Source organism: Clytia hemisphaerica, unplaced genomic scaffold (genome assembly GCF_902728285.1).
Source record: "Clytia hemisphaerica strain Z4C2 unplaced genomic scaffold, Clytia hemisphaerica genome assembly, whole genome shotgun sequence".
In the NCBI taxonomy this organism is placed as follows: domain Eukaryota; kingdom Metazoa; phylum Cnidaria; class Hydrozoa; order Leptothecata; family Clytiidae; genus Clytia; species Clytia hemisphaerica.
Genome location: NW_027104591.1, coordinates 442,945 through 461,842, shown reverse-complemented (window position 1 = coordinate 461,842; position 18,898 = coordinate 442,945). Strand labels below are relative to the sequence as shown.

Genomic DNA, 18,898 nt, shown 5'->3' with positions numbered 1-18,898 from the left:
TAAAATTTTCAAAAAAACGCACCGTCATTTTTCTCTACATTGTAAGCTTCCGATTTCAAAGGCCTAATTTTTCGAGCTCCCCGCCCCCACAAGTATAGGGTTCGGATTGAAATTTGGATTATTCATTATATTTATCATTAGAATATCAATTACTTTTCTCAGATAAATTTTCAAAAACTGATTCGTTATTCAATACAATGTTATCATTGGTCATCATTGGTACATATTTTTTTCAAAGAAAGTAAACTAAAATCACGAATCACCCTTCAAACCCACAAAACAAAGCCCTAAAAACAAAAAACAAACTGATCCTCACTTACAGTCTACTCATAACTGAGGAGGGAAATAGACTAAAATCTACTTCTGGCTGAACTTTGCTTTCTAAATGAGAAACAAGCATCAATAACAGATCCCTTATTTTCAAATAAAAAAATAGCTTTATTCTTTTTTCACCTTAACTGGCAAAAAACAACGAAATCGGATTGTTTTACAGTCCGCCTAAGCAAAAGCATATTACCATATACTACCGGGCCACTTAATCGCGCCATCCAGTCTATAAAAAAGCTTTAAGTCGGGGTCCACGCTAGGAGTGAATCTGCAAACTGAAGTTTCAAAATAATTTTCGAAGCGTACATATCGATAAACCGATTGTCTTTTTCTCGACCATATTTAGTCATTGTCTGAAAGACCGTTTGAAAAAATTGAAATGTGTTAAGAATCAGAAGGAAAGGAACAAAACTAGATTCAACATAAGCAATTCCATATAAGCAATATCTAAAGTTGATCGTACTTTTATCTTTGCCCTTCAAGTGTATGGTTGTATATTTATAACATTGAGAAAGCTTAGTGACACTGCGAGGACCAACCATGGTTTTACCCGAGAGAATTGCCCCGGGGGGGGGGGGGGGCACTCAATTTCGAAACGACGGTATGTGCCGCGCAAAATCTGCTTTTCAAAATCATACCCTTACAGTGAAGTTCAATACGGCTGAAAAGGTACCCTTTCAGTGCATTTTCTCTTGATTTACTCAACCCTTATAGTGCACTATATTTCTCAGCTGTAAATCTGCGTGAAAGAAGAAGCTTGGGAAATTTTCTGTTTCAAAGAAAAACTGATAAAACTATTCTTGTCAGCTGTAATTATCAGACAATAGAAACTTTTTCAAACAAACGGGAAGTAAAAACCTTTCTTTTTAACAATTATTTTGAATTTGTTTTAAAATTCGACCCTTGCAGTGCAATCTCACAGAAACACAATGTACACAACCTTACAGTGCATTTTGGGATGCTAAAAAACCCTACCCTTAAGCACATGACGTTGGCCAGATCATATGAGTGCCCCCCCCCCCCCCGGAGAATTGCATTGTACATTGCACATTGCAGTTAAATACACCTAAAACCAATGAACTCGAGCAATAAATTTATTTTCTTTAATGACCTTTAATGTTTTGAACAGTCGTCTTTAAGAAAACATTTCTGAAAACATGTACTTGGGGCTTTAGTTAGCCCTTTATCTTGACATCCAAAGGATACTATTCTAGGAAATTTATACGCATAATCTTTCAAATCAGAATTCTAGACGCGATGGCTTAACAGTCTTTATCTCAAATAAATCTTAATAAATCGCATAATTTCTAACCTTCATTTTTGGGGTCATGTTTTTCAAAAATCTTGGAAAAAGTTCATTCCCAAATTTGCCATGAAAAGTGACCGAAATGTCTTAAATTTCTCCTATAATAGATCGGTACGTACCAACAGCAACAAGGTTTAATAAAGTGAAAAGGTAAGTTTCGATGGAAATCAATTCTTCTAATTAAAGAAAATAAAGAATAATATTGAAGCTTAAAAATTTCTAGAAAGTAGAATAAATGAAAATATATATTTACAGCTAAATAAAATATAACAAATCAGGAAACTGGAATTAAAACTGTAAAACATACATTCATGATATTCATGACGTAATCTTTTATACGGAAGCACCCGAGATAACCCGGAACTAGTGGCAAATAACAAAAGACTAGTGGCAAAAGTTCCGGATTATTTTGTGTGTTTCCGTATAAAAGATTACATCATGAATATCATGAATTTGAATTCTAAAATAATGTGATTGTTAAAATACTAATTACAATCACAAATAAATACGTCAGTAAATTATATGAGCATTGAGTAGCGGAAGCTGGGGCGGGCGTCCTAAACGCCGGTAGGGTGACTTTATCTTTGAACCCGTCGGTAGTGGGCGGCGGTAGGGTGGTACGAACCTCAGTACAATTATAAGTGTTCCGTTGAATGTTACGGGCCGCATCACGGGCCGCTTTGAGAAGCGGAAAGTGGCCCTGTTTACAGAAGTTACTGAAGTCATCATAGTCTATATTTGAGATCATAAAGCCTTTCATTCCATAAGTCAAAACGAAATTGTCGATTTTATATTTGATTGATATGGGATCGTCGTAACCTATAAACGTTTCTCCGTCACTGCCGTAAGGTGCTTTGACCTCACTACTCGCTGTACAAACATGATTTTTGAAGCTCTTCCTACAAACTTCATAGTAAGCGAGCATTCCACGAGTATCAGTGAATTTTCCACGTTGACCACCACCAACAAAAACTGATGATCCCAGATTCCAAAAACGTTCAGGTTTCTTCAGATCCCACGTTTTAGCGAATGTTGAAAGTCCAAGAATAAGTTTTCTAGCGATCGCTCCTCGATTGATCAAATGGGTGATAGTGTTATCGATTTTGTGGTCATGAAGACTTGTGCTTTCTCGTGCGTCCGTATGATGTGCTGCAAATGGATTCTGGTTGTCGTAATAATCATACGTCATTATATTAATCATATCCAGACTTCTCGATATTTTATCGACTTCATACGAATGATCGATTTTAACGATTTGCGCCGATAGCGATGCAGTGATTAATAACTGTCGTGATTGGAAATGCGATTTCAATTCATTGCACAGTGAGGTGAATCGATATTTCAGTTGAATTGGCATACTTGTTGGTGGATCCCATAGGATGTTTAATCCATCAAAACCTAAAATGCACAAAGATTTCTATTTAATTTCCTTGTTACTTTCATAACTTCTCGACGCAACTTTTACCAACTAGTCTATGAATGCGGTAAGCTGCCAGAGTGGGCTGACTGAAATAACACTGAACTTCTTTTCAACCAATTGAAACGAAAACCCTATCGAGAAGAACCTACCATAACTAGATAAAGTTGTCACACGTTACAGGAATAGTAATATCGGGAGTCGATTGTATCTTTTTAAAAGAACCAGTCAAAAAATATTCCTCGATATTTTCCGCCAGTATCCAGAATTGTAATCCCTTATAGAACACCCAACTTTAAACACGGAGGATATAAGATAAAGAATTTCCATGGGAAAATAAAAATCTCGACGACGATTTTTGACTTAAATTTTTGCAATAGAAAAGGAAAAATGCGATGCAAATCTGAAAATAAAATCTGATAAATATATTTTGAAACAGTGCCCAAAAAAGATCCTAAATGAGCGTCATCGGATATCGTTGACTCTAAGGCGATAAGTTGATTTTATAGCGAACACTGTGAATAACGATTACTTATCCCGCATCAGTAAGATTCTAACGATTTCATTGGTCAAAAGACATCACGTGGAGGTGGGATATATACCGTATCTGTCTCCCTCACGTTCGATTGAGAAAAAAAAGAAGACATTGCATATTGACGAATGTGCTTTCGAATGTTTTGATCAAAATTCGAATGTTTTGTTTTGAAAAGAATTGAAATCGAAATTCAAATGGTGGGAGTTTAGAAAGTCAACAAACAGAAAATCTTCAAAGATATTTTGATTTTTACTTTTCTTGAGTTTATATGGATACATCAGCACGAGTTTTAATTACGATGTTATAAAATCCAACTTTCACGGATCCCACTTTCACTGTTTGATTTACTTTGTAGCTCTTTGATGTAAGTATCTACTTGATGGATAGTTCTGAAATTTTTTCGTGGTTTTGGAAAAGATTCAAGGGACTTCAACGGGATAAATCCGTTGCACGGTCGTCTCGAGGTGGGATACGGGATATACAGGGATCAGTAAAACCGTATTGGGACTCGGCAAGCCTCGCCACCAATACGGTTTTACTGACCCTGTATATCCCGTATCCCACCTCGAGAAGACCGTGTAACTAATAGTATCCTACAATCCCAACTTATCTATACTTTTGTTTCATCTAAATTTTATCTTAAAGTTCAATCCTGATTGTGTAATCTCGCATGATCTCACATGGTCCACTCACAAAAAGCAACTTATCAACTCCGTTCTCAGCCCGTCATCCACACGACGTATCTGATTGGGGAATTTAAAGTTGAACAAAAATCTAAATATAGAGCTTTAATTTCTAAAAATATTTTCCATACCTGGTTTTAGTCAAATTTACAACGCCTCCGGCAACTACAATCAAAGTCGTAAAATTTGAGAAAAAAACGGAGATTCCCACGGAAATCTTATATCCAAAAACAATTTGAAATCTCTCTTACTTAGGTTGAAAAACTTCAAATTTTGAAAAATGAGGAAATCCCCCTTGTTTATTCCGAACCTCCATATATCAGGCACCTGAGGGTATACAAACTTGGTTTAATTCAGCGAAAGAATGAAAATTTCTGGTTCTTACCATATTCTCTGAGATAGATGGCAGCATGTTGAATGAACCTCTTTCGGACGTCCGGTTTGTTCATCAAAACTTTTAAACTGTCAATGGTGACTTTATCTTTGCCAACACCCAGTAACATTTTCACTCGTCGATCTTGGCTTTTCAACTTGTGTAACTAATAGGAAATATAAACATAATCAGTGATCGGTTTTCTTTCTTTTAGCAGGTATCTTTCACCTGGTCATGACTCAGTTCCAGGAATACCATACATTTCAAGATCCAAAAGTGAGGCAAGTAACTCAAAGCGAAATATTTTTTCGAAATCTCATTTTGGACTATGGGACTTTCGCATTAAGACAACTTTCAGTGTTGTTACACAACAAAAATGATGATAAAATTTCTTACGATAGCTTGGAATCCTGGCACTCTGAACTCAATGATATTTCCGAATCCAAGTTGAACAATTTGACCATCTGTGTATACCAAGTGCGTGCACAAGTCGGATTCATATCGTTGAAGAATATCAAAGCTAGCTATGCCATCTCTTTCACGGGCCGTGTCGGTGAAAAAACAGACGCGGGAATATGTGTTGTCGACATCTGGAAGTGGAGGGAAAGTAACGACGGGTTTTCCGGGAGTGGTCGTTGTCGTCTGTGTCGTAGTTGTTGTTTCTGGTGTCGTTTCAACAAACGCTTCAGTTGTCGTTTCTCGTTCAGTTGTTGTCGTTGAAGTAGTTTCTCTCTCGGTCGTTGTCGTTGGCGTGGTTGTGGTTGAAGTTGTTGTCGTTTTTTCTTCAGTCGTTGTTGTTGAAGTCGTTGTTGGTTCGGTTTCTGGAACTTTCGGAGCGATTGTTGTTGTTGAAGTGGTCGAAGTTGTCGTTGTAAAACAACCTGAGATACGATTCTGACATGTTTTCTTGATTTCATCAAACCCAATAGCAATTTCTTTCGCAGCTTTCAGTAAAGGATAAGTGCCCGTTTTACAGCTTTGCCAAAAATCATCCAAATCCAAAGACCAGAATGAGAAGCCACGTAATTGCTTCTTGATCATGATTTCTTTCAACTTCAATGCAATGCTTTCGGGATCGTCATAAGAAATGAAGTCTATCTTGGTAGATCCGTATGGTGCTTCAACAGAACTGGTTCCTGTACAAGTGCGACTTTCCCATATCATTCTACACGTCTCATAATACGCCATAAATCCTGATGACTTGGTATAATAACCAGCACGGCCTCCTACACCTTTAGTCTTCGATCCAAGTTTATGTTCACAGATTCCAGTCAACTTCTGGGTTCTTGCCCAACCAGAAAGACCTAATACTAATTTATCAGCTGGTGCACCTTTGGCTATCCAGGCGTCAATAGTAGCACTTGGTGTGTTTGCGACAATATTGGCGACACCTCTGGAATCGGTGTGATGAGCGGTATAATTATCTTTTGGACTGACGTAATTATAGGTATTAACATTAATGAAGTCGACAGTTTTGGAAATCTCGGCAACATCGTAAGATGTGTCAATTTCTTGTGTTTTGCCATCTACTGTGACGGTCAACATAAGATTCAATAGTTCGAATGTGCTCTTCATTTGTGTTAAAAGTTTCACAAAGTTTTCTTTATCTTCAGGATTTCCATTGCGACGACCAGGATATTCCCAATCAATGTCCAAACCAGAAAACTCTAAAATAGTGGGGAAAACTGGTTAAAAAATGTGAAAAAAACTGGCTAAAACTAGAATGTGGTTAATTGTTTTAGTTAGCTCCTTGGACTTCTATTTCTAAAATATCATCACTTTTCTGAGAGATGTTTTCTCATTTTTCGCTAGTAATTGGAAACTACAAAAGCCTATTATCAGACTCTTTTTGCACCATCATATTGTGGGGAATATCAGTAATTCTTGTCATAGAAACAACGACCACGAAATAAAAACATAGCGAATCTACTATGGGCATTTATATTCTTGTCACAAAATTATGGAGAAACACTTTTAAAATAAGGGAGATCAGAGAGACGTTCGCGATTCTGTTCTGGTTTAGTGTCACTTTTATGTCCTATCTAGCAATCTATAATCTATAGATGTCTGTGGTCATACGCAATCTGATCAAAAACAATTCCAAGCACGTCTACAGGCTCATCCAAAACAAACAAACAAGCCGAGTACTTTTTGAAAGTTAATGAAGAAAAAGGTTGAGGAATATTTTGGATGACGTTGACAGACTTACTGTGTTTGGTGAGGAATTGCCAAGCCTCAGTTATGAAATATGTCCTCGATGCTGCTGTTTTTGCCATCTCGGTAAAGCCGGTAGATTTATGATTCGCTCCTCCAACTGACAACAATATTTTCAAGTTGTGATCGATCCCTGTCAAATCTGTTACCTAGGAAAGAAACGAAAATAACCAAAAAATCAGAAGATTTGAACAAAGCATGATATTGTCAGTGAATTAATTTTGGTGAGAACTATTGGTTTTAAAAAAAATTGACAAAACTTGCAAAAAAACTAGACAGTCTTTAAATTTTTTTCACAGGGTCTTTATCCAGCTGGTTTAGCTAATTATGAAATGAACGGAAAATTGAAAGGAGCAGGAATTCGAGAAGTTTTATTACGGTGAAGATGTTTCATTACAATAATACATGAGCATATTACCTTTTTGTATTCAGTCGTGATGTCGTTCCATTCATAAGGTGCAAGTTTATATTTACCATCTTTGCCTTCAACTTTGGCGAAAGCGTAAAAGATATGAGTGCATAGACCAGCTTCGTAGTTCTTGGTGATATCAAATTTAGCTTCGTCACTCCTGTATTGCGCCCAGTTGGTGAAATAACAGATCCGGTAATATCTGTTTGGATCAATTGATGGTTTAACACCTTCAGGTGCATCTCCGCAAGTGTGGCGCCGCGCGCAACCACCGTCCTCTGGTTTACCTTGTAACGTTTTAATAGCTGATTTCACCAAGGGGTATTTACCTTTACTGCAAAATGTACCAGAAAAATCATCTAATTCCAATGACCAAAAAGCAACACCGTTTAAATTCTTTTGCATAACGACGTCCTTTATTTTCTCAGAGATACTGTTTTGGTCTTCATAGGCCACGAAATTTTCGTTCTTTGTTGCGGTGATTGTTCCATATGGTGCTTTGACTGGACTGAGCTTGGTACATACATGATTTTTCCAATTCAATGAGCATATCTCGTAGTAAGCAAGAGTTCCAGTACCTCTGGTGAATTGACCAGCTTCTCCTCCCTTCTCATTGGTCGAAGAACCCAGGTTCCATTCACATGGTTTTGAGAGCTCAGATGTTTGACCACTTGTTGCAATACCCAGATTGAGTTTACCAGGATCAACTCCTCTTTTGATGAGCGACTCAACGACGGTCAAAACTGATGTTGAGCCACTCATTGGTGCAGGATGTCCAGTTTTATCATCCTTGGCCTGACGCAACTTGAATGTTTGTACAATGTTGATCATATCGACATTTTTAGAGAGTTCTGTCAGATCATAGAATTCAGGATGTACAACTGTGACTGTTAAGAGTAAGTTGACCTTGGAAAATTCAGCTTTCATTTCTTTGATTAGTTTTCCAAAATTTTCTTTGTCATCTGGTGTGGAACCTTTTTTTGGGTTGGGCCATTCCCACGAAAAGTAAAAGTCAAGACCATCGAACCCTAAAAAATGTGAAGTGAATATGTATAAATTAAGTTGGTTGGACATGGAGTTCACTTACAAGATATTGCTCTCTACCTTTTTGGCATTTAATTTACCCAAAATATTCTCACGACGTAGAGACGCGGGAGCACCACAATCAATTCTTGCGTCATTACTTCATGAAAGGGAATTAGGTTGGACTTTACCAGGACGGCTTCAAATGCATGAAGTTGTTAAATTGGTGCGATCAGATTCAGATCCAGCAATAGACGTTTTTTGATTCTAATGAGCTCAAAACAAATCCCTAGTGAGGTGTGAGGACTGATAAGACTAGATCAGCAGAAATAAATTCATAAGAAAACAACGAGGACGCCATGTGCTCTTCAACCAATAAGATTAGACAGCACTTCAAAAAGAAAACAATCACTATGGTTTAACTCACTAAAAGTATTTTACTGAAGCACACAATGAATCTTTGGTGTTCTGCTTCCGCCCCCTTCTGGAGACTAGACTGTACCACCATCAAATGAATATATTATATCATATACCTTGACTGGTGATGAATTTAGCAGCATTGGTGATGAGGTTGTTCCGATTGGTTGAAGTTTTGATCATGTTAACAAAAACTTCCACATTGTGAGAGGATCCACCGATAGAAAGTAACGTCTTCAACTTTGGATCAAATAACTTCAGTTTCTTTGTCTATAAGAAGAGATAACAATATAGAGAGTCGAAAAAGATTTATGACTATAAACACACACACAAGGAACAAAAGACTTTTTTATAAACATGGAAGATATGGAGGCTGTTTTACCCGTGGGGGGGGGGTACTAGGGCAAGATGGGTTACGAGGATGCTCCACTCAGGGTACCTTTTTTAACCTCCACGAGTCCCAGGTAGGGTCGCAAAAACACCAAAATAGAAAAATCAGTCCCTCGTAGGGTGCCTATTTTTGGAAAATTTGGGGAAAAAGTAGAAAATTTGAGAAAATTTTGGAATTTCAGTCCCATTCAGGGTCACTTTTGTCGCAAATTTCGAGTCCCACAGGGTCCATTTTTCAAACCTCAGCGGAGCACCCCTGTCGGTCGACAAGGGTAGTACCCCCTCCGGGCTGTTTTATTTGGGTTTGTAACAAAGCTTATAAAAGTTAGGAGGCATTCGAGAGACTACTGTATCTACTGGCATCTTATTAAAATCCAGTATCCACTTGCAAGTAAGAGTTGTGAAAGAGGGGTTGTGTAAAAAAAACTAAAAATTGAAATTTTGCAGTCTAAACGATTCGATTCGATTCAGCCGACAGCTGGTTATCATTAACATTTGTCTGCATCATACTTATTACACAAGCCCAGAAATAGAATACACTGGAATACACTCTTCTCGAGATGCATAAATTTATTGTTGTCCTCGTTTTCAAACAGATTTCATTGCTATGAAATTATATATTCACAATGATAATTGTGTTGTTTACGCCTCAAGAGACATTTTGAATTTCAAGTACTTTTGTTTTAGAGTTAATGTTTGCCTTTTGGGAATTTAAATTGATTTAAATGTATAATTTCATAGCAATGAAATCTGTTTGAAAACGAGGACAACAATAAATTTATGCATCTCGAGAAAAGTGTATTAAAATGGGAGCAAGAAGATGATTTAAAGAATTGATCGAAAAATAATTATCCTAATTAAACAATGGTGTGTAAGTAAGAAACGAAGGAAACAGTAAATTGTTAAACCTGTCACTAATTGGATATTAAATTAATTTCCTTTAGTAACAAACTAATGATATCTTAATGTGTAGTTATATAAGACGCAAACGGATTGAACATGCAACCAATTAAAATCAATCTTCCTCGTCATAGAAATCTTTATTGCATATTAAAGTGAATTTTTGATTTCAACCATTAGTAATATATGTCTCAAAATTCAAAATCCAGACCTTGCTAGATGGGATTAGATGTATAGTGAGGCAACTGAGATCAGCTGAGATTTTAAACATAAAGGGAGGAGATATTACTCCCTAAGATTTGTTATAAAAATAGCTTTTGAAAGTGTGTGAAAATTTACCCCTTGCTGAAAGACTCGTGATATATTCAATTTTGTTAAAACTTCCGCTAAAGCAATCCAATATGTCGAATCTGGCAAAGGTCACCGCAGTTGCGACCTAAGATTGCTACGTTTTTACCCCTAAACTTGGGTCTCTCTTGAAAATTAAAAATATGACTTTTCATCTTAGCATCATAGCAAAGACTTAAGAATCACTAATTTGACCACATACCTGAGGATATCCATACGACATATCGTTCCATTCATACGGTGCAACCTTGAAATCACCATCTTTTTCTTCCACTTTGGCGAAGGCGTAAAACAAGTGACTACATAAGCCGTGCTCGTAATGTTTGGCAACGTCGAACTTGCCGTTACCAGGGCGATATTGCGCCCAGTTAGTAATGAAACAGGCTCTTGTGTATCTTCCAGTATTATATTGTCCAGTAGTACTGCTCGGAGCTAGCGTAGTTGCCACACATGATTTCTCTTTGTCAACGCACGTATCGTACGTCTTTTCTTTTCCGTCTAGAGCATCAATAGCGGCTTGCCATAAAGGATATTTACCCGTGTTACAAACATTGTTAAAATCGTCGAAATCCAGTGCCCAGATCATGATCCCTTTAAGATGCGTTTTACCTTTACGTTTGACAAGACGGTTGACTTTGAGTTGTATGCTCTCTTCATCATCATAATTAATAAAATCTGTTCCTTTTGAAGCATAAGGTGCAAAAGCTTGACTTTTCTTAGTACAAACCCTGCCTTCCATTTTCATTCGGCAAATCTCGTAGTAAGAGAAAAGACCTGATTCACCGGTGAATTCTCCTTTAGTGCCGTATTCTCCTGTTAGTGACGAATGCATTTTCCAGCCACATTCGTCGTCAAGTTCAAAGACTTTTCCATAAGCAGCTAAACCAAGGACGATCTTTTCTGGAACAGCACCTAGTTCAATATACTTGTTGATTGTGTTATCCATACTTTGGGAGACACTTGGTAAATCTGGGTTCGTGTCTGTGTGATGGTTAGCGGTTGGCTCCCACGGGCCGTGTAAATCGTACGCCATGAGGTTGACAAAGTCCAAGTGTTTGAAAATGCCAGCAACATCGTACGACTTTTCTAGACCATGTGTTTCAGCAATAACAGCAGCAGAGACTAAGAGGCCGTGTTTTGCATATTCTTCTTTCATCTCCTTACAAAGTTTGGTCAAATTTGGTTTGTCATCTGGGGAAGACCCTTCTCGCTTGGCGGGAAATTCCCAATCGATATCCAAACCATCAAATCCTATCAAAAATTAAAAATAAAATAAAAGTATTGGAAGTTTCAAGACAGTACAGTACCTAATCAGAGCTGATGGTATCATTGCAGAAAAACAACAACTTTTCTGCAAAGGAGAGGAGCGTGAACATTAGATTTGTTTTCGAAAAAATTGTGGGGAGTAAAAGAAGGTCCTTGGTTCTGATTACTTACCGTACTTCTTCAAGTAAGTGACAGATTGGGTGATAAAGGAGCGTCTGGCAGCTTCTGTTCGTACCATTTTGGAGAAGATTTTGGACCCGAAGGTATAGCCACCCACAGACAGCATGGTCTTCAAATTTGGATCCACGTCCTTCCATTTTTGTGTCTGAAAGGAAGGAAGATGAAAATTGAATGAATGAATGGATAAATGAGAATGGATGGAAAAAAAGACGAACCGATAAAAATATGAGATGAATGAATGAATGAATGTTAAAATTAAACCTTCTCAATTTAGAAGCTTTCTTTAATAGATATCTGCAGATTTCGGGAGGAAAGCAAAACAGAATGAAAACAACCCTTGTCGAAGTTTCGAAATTTTTGACCATCTGATGTAGAAGAAAATCGTTTTAGATGAGTCAAAAGTTTTGTTTAAAGCTTTTATTTTGAAGTATCTTTCGCTGACGTCATTGAAAGCGAGCAGACTGTCAAAAAGAGGCGACGCAGCAGTTTTTTTCGCACAATACGAGAAAATAATCGTTCAATCCTCGCTCTCTCTATGACTAAGTCTCCAGAGGGACGGAAAACTTTACATATTACATATAATTTGAAGGACTTTTGTGACTTTTTATTAAACCCGACTCAATAATTTTTGTTTTCCTGAGAAAATGCGCGGGTTCAATACAGATCCCTCAGTTTTTAAAACTTTAACAGAAGAAAGGAAGATAATTTACATAGTATTCAAACAGTATTAGGAAGTCCGTGAAAGGGTAAATCGAAAGAGATTTATTAACAGTCATTTGCCAATCAAAACTGACACTTCGCACCGGTCTTCCTCGTGAAGAAAATAGGAAGACAATATTTTTCAAAATGACGAAAAGTTGTCTAATCGAAAATTGCTTTTCATCTTTATTACTAATTGAATATTACTCTTTCGTTTTAATCTTCCTTTTTATTATTTTTAGGCAACTTCCTTTACATCACATCACCAGTTCAAATTCTAATTTACATGATGGCCTGAGAGGTTGTTTTTTCTAAAGAATTGTTTTGATTTTGGAGTACATAAATCACAATTTTAGTTTCGATGTTGGGCCAATGCCAAGATTAAAAGAATAGCACTCGTTAATCAAGCTACTTGCATTACATAAGATATAATGGTGATTAGCTTGATTTCAAAAACAAAAAATACACCATAATTAGTATAGTTTGAAACAAAGAAATAAAAACCACAATTTCGCAGTGTAACAAACCGCGATATTGGAAAATCTACAGTAATTTCAACATAATTGGTGTGTTTTTTCATAAAGAACTTCCGCGAGAAAATCTTCGTCGGTAGGGTTGACTTTTTTCTACGGAACTAAGAAAACAGACTGTTTGAATTAGAGATCATTCTTTAAGCGGATATCGATTTTTCAAACTGAGAAAAACAGATGAGAAAAGTAAAACCCAGACTGTTTAATGCAAAAACAAATACTAAATGCAATCAATTTAGTTTTGTAGGCCATAAACCATAAGGTTATTTCAGAAACAGCCCGTAAATTGTTGAGGTAGTCTAAAGCGCAGGTAAGCCAAAGTAGCACTGTTAGGCAAAGTAAGACTAATATTGAAAAAGTGAAAAAAGAAAAAGATTTCTGGAATAGACACGATCAACCTTAGCTCGAAAGGGATTGGGTTCCAGTTTATTTGAATATTTCTAGATGAGAGAGATGTTTCTAGCTGATAGAGACCCGGTCAATACAAAACGTCAGCGCGGCGTCCATCTAACGTTCATGACATCCAAATAACGTTTAGATTTAGAGAGAAGTAAAAATTATTGAAACGAGTATGACATACCTGAGGATATCCAACCGTGAAATCACTTGGATCGAAATTGGTCAATTCAAAATCACCATTTGGTTTCTTCACAATCTTTCCAAAAGCAAACAGCAAGTGAGTACAAAGTCCAGAGATGTAATGATCTTTGATCACGAATTTAGCAATCCCTTTCCGATATTGGGACCAATTTGTGACATAACATACGCGAAAATAATCCGCAAAAATGAGCGACGGTAGAATCGCTAAAATTAAGAGGAGAGCAGTCTTCATACTGCGTTAGAAATAGTTCAAGTCAAAATTCTTCCTTTTTAGCCAAAATAACTGTAAATTTTATCCTCCAGTTGAAATTTGTTAATTTTTTGACTCCCTGCCGGGGTGTCTGATTCATGTAAAGTGAAGATGTTTCAAACTTAGGACAATTTTCTAAACATTGGTGATCAATCGCAGGAAGTCATTAAAATTAGCATCACCATTGTACCCTCTATTGTTTCATTAAAATTAGAAAAAGATTGAAAAGAAAAGTAATTTGAAATTTGTTTCAGTATGACACAGAATTAATTATGCAGAGTTTGAGGAGTTAATGATTTGTTTTTTTTCTCGTGAAGCAACGCCTTACGTAACGCAAGTGATTGGACTAATTAATTATTTTTTCTACTGTTTTGATATTTTACTCCCATGGCGTGAAAGACAAAATATTCCTGCTAATTCTTTCTAAAAATAACGTCATAAGGATTTCAAAATAAGCTATGACGGAAATCAATAAATCGAAAATGTCTGGCACAATATACTATTTTCTTACAGAGTTGTATTTTCATAATCGATTTTACCTATTCCTATTTCTATTTGGTTGAGTTGCAGAAGGTTTTGAGCCCTATTTTTGCAACTATAGACGTTAACAATGAGTCCCGTCAATACCTTTGACTGACTAGCCAATTCCCCTAGCATAGCATGAGTCGACCCAGGCGAAGGTTCTATAGTTAATTGCTGCAAGTGGGAATCGAGCTTCAGTTCCCTGTGCAGCAACCAAGGTCAATGACCGCTATACCACAGCGCCTATATATCACCTTCCTTTATGACTTTCTGTTTCGATGCTGTTTCAATATATCACGTTTACTCCAAAAACGTTCAGTTTTAAGAATTCAACTTGCAATTCATGGTTGTTAAAAAACAACGGTGGGAGGTAAACGTTTGGTAGGTTAAGTTTTTGGATACTCACGGAGGCCAATCAGTAGTAGGGCCGGTTCTGTGGCAGCCAAAACAATCTCAAGCTTATCTCACCCAAAAAAAATAACCGTTTAAGCCAAAAAGAAGAAAACATATCCTCAAACTTTCGCGTTACTTCCCCTTGCAGAGCTTTTGGACACGCTCGTTCATTCTTTCTCTTGGTCTTTCTCAGGGGGTGCATTTTTATTCTGGATTTGGCTAACATAAAAGCATTTTGGCATCCGAGGAACCCATAAAAAATCGATTTCTCTCCGACCCTTTCGAATGTATGGCTGAAACATAAGAGATTTTGTGGTATGGTTTATCAAAATCAAAATTTGTCGACGTCTAAGTGTGAAGGAATTGTTCATTAGAATCAGAAATCAATAATGACTGTTGTCAATAGTCTTTGTTTATAAATTCAAACTCTAAGGGTTGGGTTTGGAATCTATCAGAAATCTTTCTCAAATCTTGACAACGAAATGAGTATTAGGTAAATCGGATGTTATCTAACACCGTAATCATTTCCGGGCTGAAACAAGTTATAGAATATATTATGCGGTTATGAGAGAAAGAAAACTTCAATTAAAAATGGATTGAACAATTGATGACTTTGTTCCTATACACCTTTTTTATAAGAACCAGTAAATTTCACTTCGGGCTTTGATGTGTTTGAAATTTTCTTAGCATGCTAACTTCATTCACTTGTTACCTTAAAGTAGCTTTAGCTCGTATTCTTATAAAATCGTTCTTATAAATAAACGCGTATGCGATAACTTTGCTTCGAGGCGATTTAAGCTGATACCATGTAGATTGAAGCTAATTATGTGATTATTTGACCAAAGGTTTTGTAGTCTGGAAAAAACACGTGTAAAAACCGTGTCAAGAAATAATGGTTAGGTTTTTGCAGGGAGTTACTATGAATACAGAATCAATGAACTTTACATATCTTGTGGCAGTCCGAGATAAATATTTGACTGCTTTCAATTTCGCGACCCTCATGCAGAGACCTTGTGCAACCTCCTTACCCTTTAGAAGGGGAAGCAAATCTTCACTAGTGATAGATAGACGTTTTTTATATATAAGAGCTAACTATATAAGAGCATGAGGCTTCGATGGCGAAAATGCTCGGAACAAGCAAAGAACATTTTAAGGCTTTGTGGACTCTAAACCACATGATTTCTTAAGAAGATAAAGGACAAAATCGAGGGGCAAATCACTCGAAAAATGGTGTACGAGATTTATGATTTATTTTTGATTTATGATTTATTTTTGATTTATTTTTTATTTATGATATATTTTTGATTTATGATTTATTTATGATTTATTTTTGATTTATGATTTATTTATGATTTATTTTTGATTTATTTTTGATTTATGATTTATTTTTGATTTATTTTTGATTTATAAAATTGTGTACGAAATTTATTTTTGTGATTTGCCCCTCGAACAAAATTACACACAAATTTCACCAAAAATAAGAACATGTTAAGAACATTGTTAGGCTTAAAACTCAAAAAGTTAAAAGCATCCACAGGCTTCAAAAATTTTGGATGTTCTTATAAAAAACGTGTATGGACAATCTAAGACGATGTGTTCAATTTAAGTTCAGTCACTTGTATGGGTATTTCAAAGAACGGTATAAGTATAAATAGTAACGTGCGCAACGCACTGGGCTCAACTTCAGTATTTTCCCAACTAACTCAAAGGCCCGATTGTAGATGCTCAAATAATAGGGTGCAAGAACTCGCAAGACCTTTAAAAATAACAGGCTAAGCGGACTTTCAGCTCCAAAAATTTTCTCTAATTCAAATTTGTATCTACCAACGCGAATTTCTTTTCGAATTAAACAAAAAATCTCCACCATAAATTCGAATCGAGAATAAAAACAATGATCCCATTTAGTGTGAAAGTTCTCTAAATATTCCATACAGAAATAAATAAGATCAATCAAATTGACTAGAGATGGAAATATTTAGGTATCACTGAAGCTTCTACACATGTCCCTTTTTCTAAAATCTTCACTCAAGGAACAAGTGTGCCAAATTCCAGCCAAATCCGACCATTTTTGAAGTCTCCAGGCTGCCCCAAAGTTTTAGCCTAGTTTTGGCGAAAAACTCGTCCCCAGGCCCCAAAAATCAAAATTTTTAAAAAATTGAAAAAGAAAACCAGATATTCACCCAAGGAACAAGTGTGCCAAATTTCAGCCAAATTCAAGCATTTTTGAAGTCTCCAGGCTGCCCTAAAGTTTTTGTGACAGACAGACAGACACACAGACATTGTCAGATTGTAGCTCAACTGAAGTTGAGAATATCACTCCTAATGCGGACTTCGAACATAAATAAAACCGGTTTGACTTTGCTGAAGTTTCAATAGCAAGCTTGTATCAATTCATATAAAAGACTGGACAAAAAAACCAATTTTGGCTGGTTTGTAAAATGCACAAAAACAGCAATCGGATAAAAAAAAATGTAAATTTTGGACCATCAAACTTTTTTAAAAATAAAGTTAAAAGATTTACGAACGAAGGCGCAATGAGGAATAGCAGGGGGTTTATCTAAAGAATCCTACATTTACTAAAAATAGACAAAAAGAACGACAAATCTCATAAAAAACGACAAATGTCGCCATCCACAACCCCGACTGAAAGTGACTGTACCATCATTTTTGTTTATCACGGGAATTAACTGCATATGGTTTAAAAAACGACAAATTACGCATGCGTGTTACAATGTAGGATTCTTTAGAGGAACAGACTGATAGGATATAAGCCAGAGAATAAACCTTATGATTTCGAGAGAAAAGTTAAGGGGTAACTGTATGGTGTTAATAGCTCCAACTTTATATTTACTGAACTCCACGTCATCTAAAATTGTCAGAGAACAAAGTTGAAAGTTCAATTACACGTAGACTTATGGCTCATGACTCACTCGAAAACAGATTTTGAGGTCTACAAATTCCCTACTGCAAACAGAGACAGTTTTGAAATAACGTAAATCATTATTTTCTCGAAAGGATTTGGCTAGTCCTAAAAAGGCTGTAAGCCAACCTAGCAGTAGAAGTTTTATGCTCGAAGGAGAACAGGCGTAAAATTTGAGTTTTCGTGAATGAGAAAGGGTCATAAGATAAGTTAGTTCTATTTATAATAAGACGATTAATTTGTCTGAGACGAGCAATTTAGAAAATGGGCATTATGGAGGAGTGTACTTTCCATTCATGTTTCAATAAATAGGATCTCCTCCACAGATCACATTTTACATACTTCTCGTCTCAGACGATTTTCCGTCTCAGTATAAATGAAACTATAGTGGAATACCTGGTATGGTATTGTTCCGTCATATCTTTTCGAACCTTCATAGTCTATTGCATCTTCTGGTGTGCATTAGTGTTGGACCCTAAAACAAGGATTGAGTTACCAAGAGTTCATTACAAGCGGTATTTTGAATACAAGTCTGAAGTTTGATTGTTACTTTCCTTTCATTTTGTCTCCTAAAAATCAAAACCTTAACTTCGAAAGGGACTTGAAAACATTGATCTAAAGGTGTAAAGACAGAAAGCCCCAGGGTTTTTTAGGAAGTAAAGAACGTATATCCCGTTGATGACCGCAATTTAATCTGGAATCCCAGGCGTCATAGTATATCAATTAGGGAAATTCTAATAACAGATCTGATGATTTTGAGAATGTTCATCTTAAACTCCATGTAAGAAAGAGGCTGCACAAGAGAACAATTACACATTGTTATAATATATCCCCTTCCACTTGAGGATGGACAGAAAGCCGGATCACACACAGACATTCTATAGTCAATTAGTTTGGCATCCTTTAGGAAATTAAAAGCAGTACATGTTTGTTTGTCTTCGTCTGCAGCTTATATAATTGACTATGATATTCTCAACAATATTGTTTACAGATTGAAAATCTAGTGGCTTCTATGATATATAGGCTATCAAACGTTTCTAAGAGAAACTATACTCCGATTAGTCTGGTGACTGAATTTTGAGGAAATAAACTTTTTTCCAAACTGTTCAGTTTCAGCGGTACGGTGACAGAATTGTATTGTAGAAGAAACGTAATTAGCACTCGGGTAAGCATGTCTCAAAAACTGAAAATTACCA

The 18,898-nt window shown here is 36.4% G+C and overlaps 1 protein-coding gene across 1 annotated transcript; it reads right to left on the bottom strand.

Annotated features, from left to right (window-relative positions):
• Nucleotides 1-2,080: 2,080 nt before the first annotated feature.
• LOC136823699 (probable chitinase 10) lies at nucleotides 2,081-13,883 on the bottom strand. The gene is made up of 9 exons (XM_067079866.1): nucleotides 13,598-13,883; nucleotides 11,780-11,933; nucleotides 10,545-11,593; nucleotides 8,821-8,974; nucleotides 7,274-8,292; nucleotides 6,851-7,004; nucleotides 5,038-6,308; nucleotides 4,654-4,807; nucleotides 2,081-3,031 (listed from the first exon to the last, which is right to left on the bottom strand). The coding sequence occupies exons 1-9, from the start codon at nucleotides 13,847-13,849 to the stop codon at nucleotides 2,094-2,096; spliced, it is 5,145 nt and encodes a 1,714-aa protein (XP_066935967.1). The 5' UTR covers nucleotides 13,850-13,883; the 3' UTR covers nucleotides 2,081-2,093.
• Between the last annotated feature and the right edge of the window lie 5,015 nt (nucleotides 13,884-18,898).

Excerpts from the sequence above, each read along its gene's own strand:
- LOC136823699 (XM_067079866.1), bottom strand. The coding sequence starts at position 13,849 with ATGAAGACTGCTCTCCTCTTAATTTTAGCGATTCTACCGTCGCTCATT. Across the intron at positions 11,594-11,779 it reads CACTTACTTGAAGAAGTACG|GATTTGATGGTTTGGATATC; the intron begins GTAAGTAATCAG and ends AATTTTTGATAG. Across the intron at positions 8,975-10,544 it reads TGTCGTATGGATATCCTCAG|ACAAAGAAACTGAAGTTATT; the intron begins GTATGTGGTCAA and ends CTCTTCTTATAG.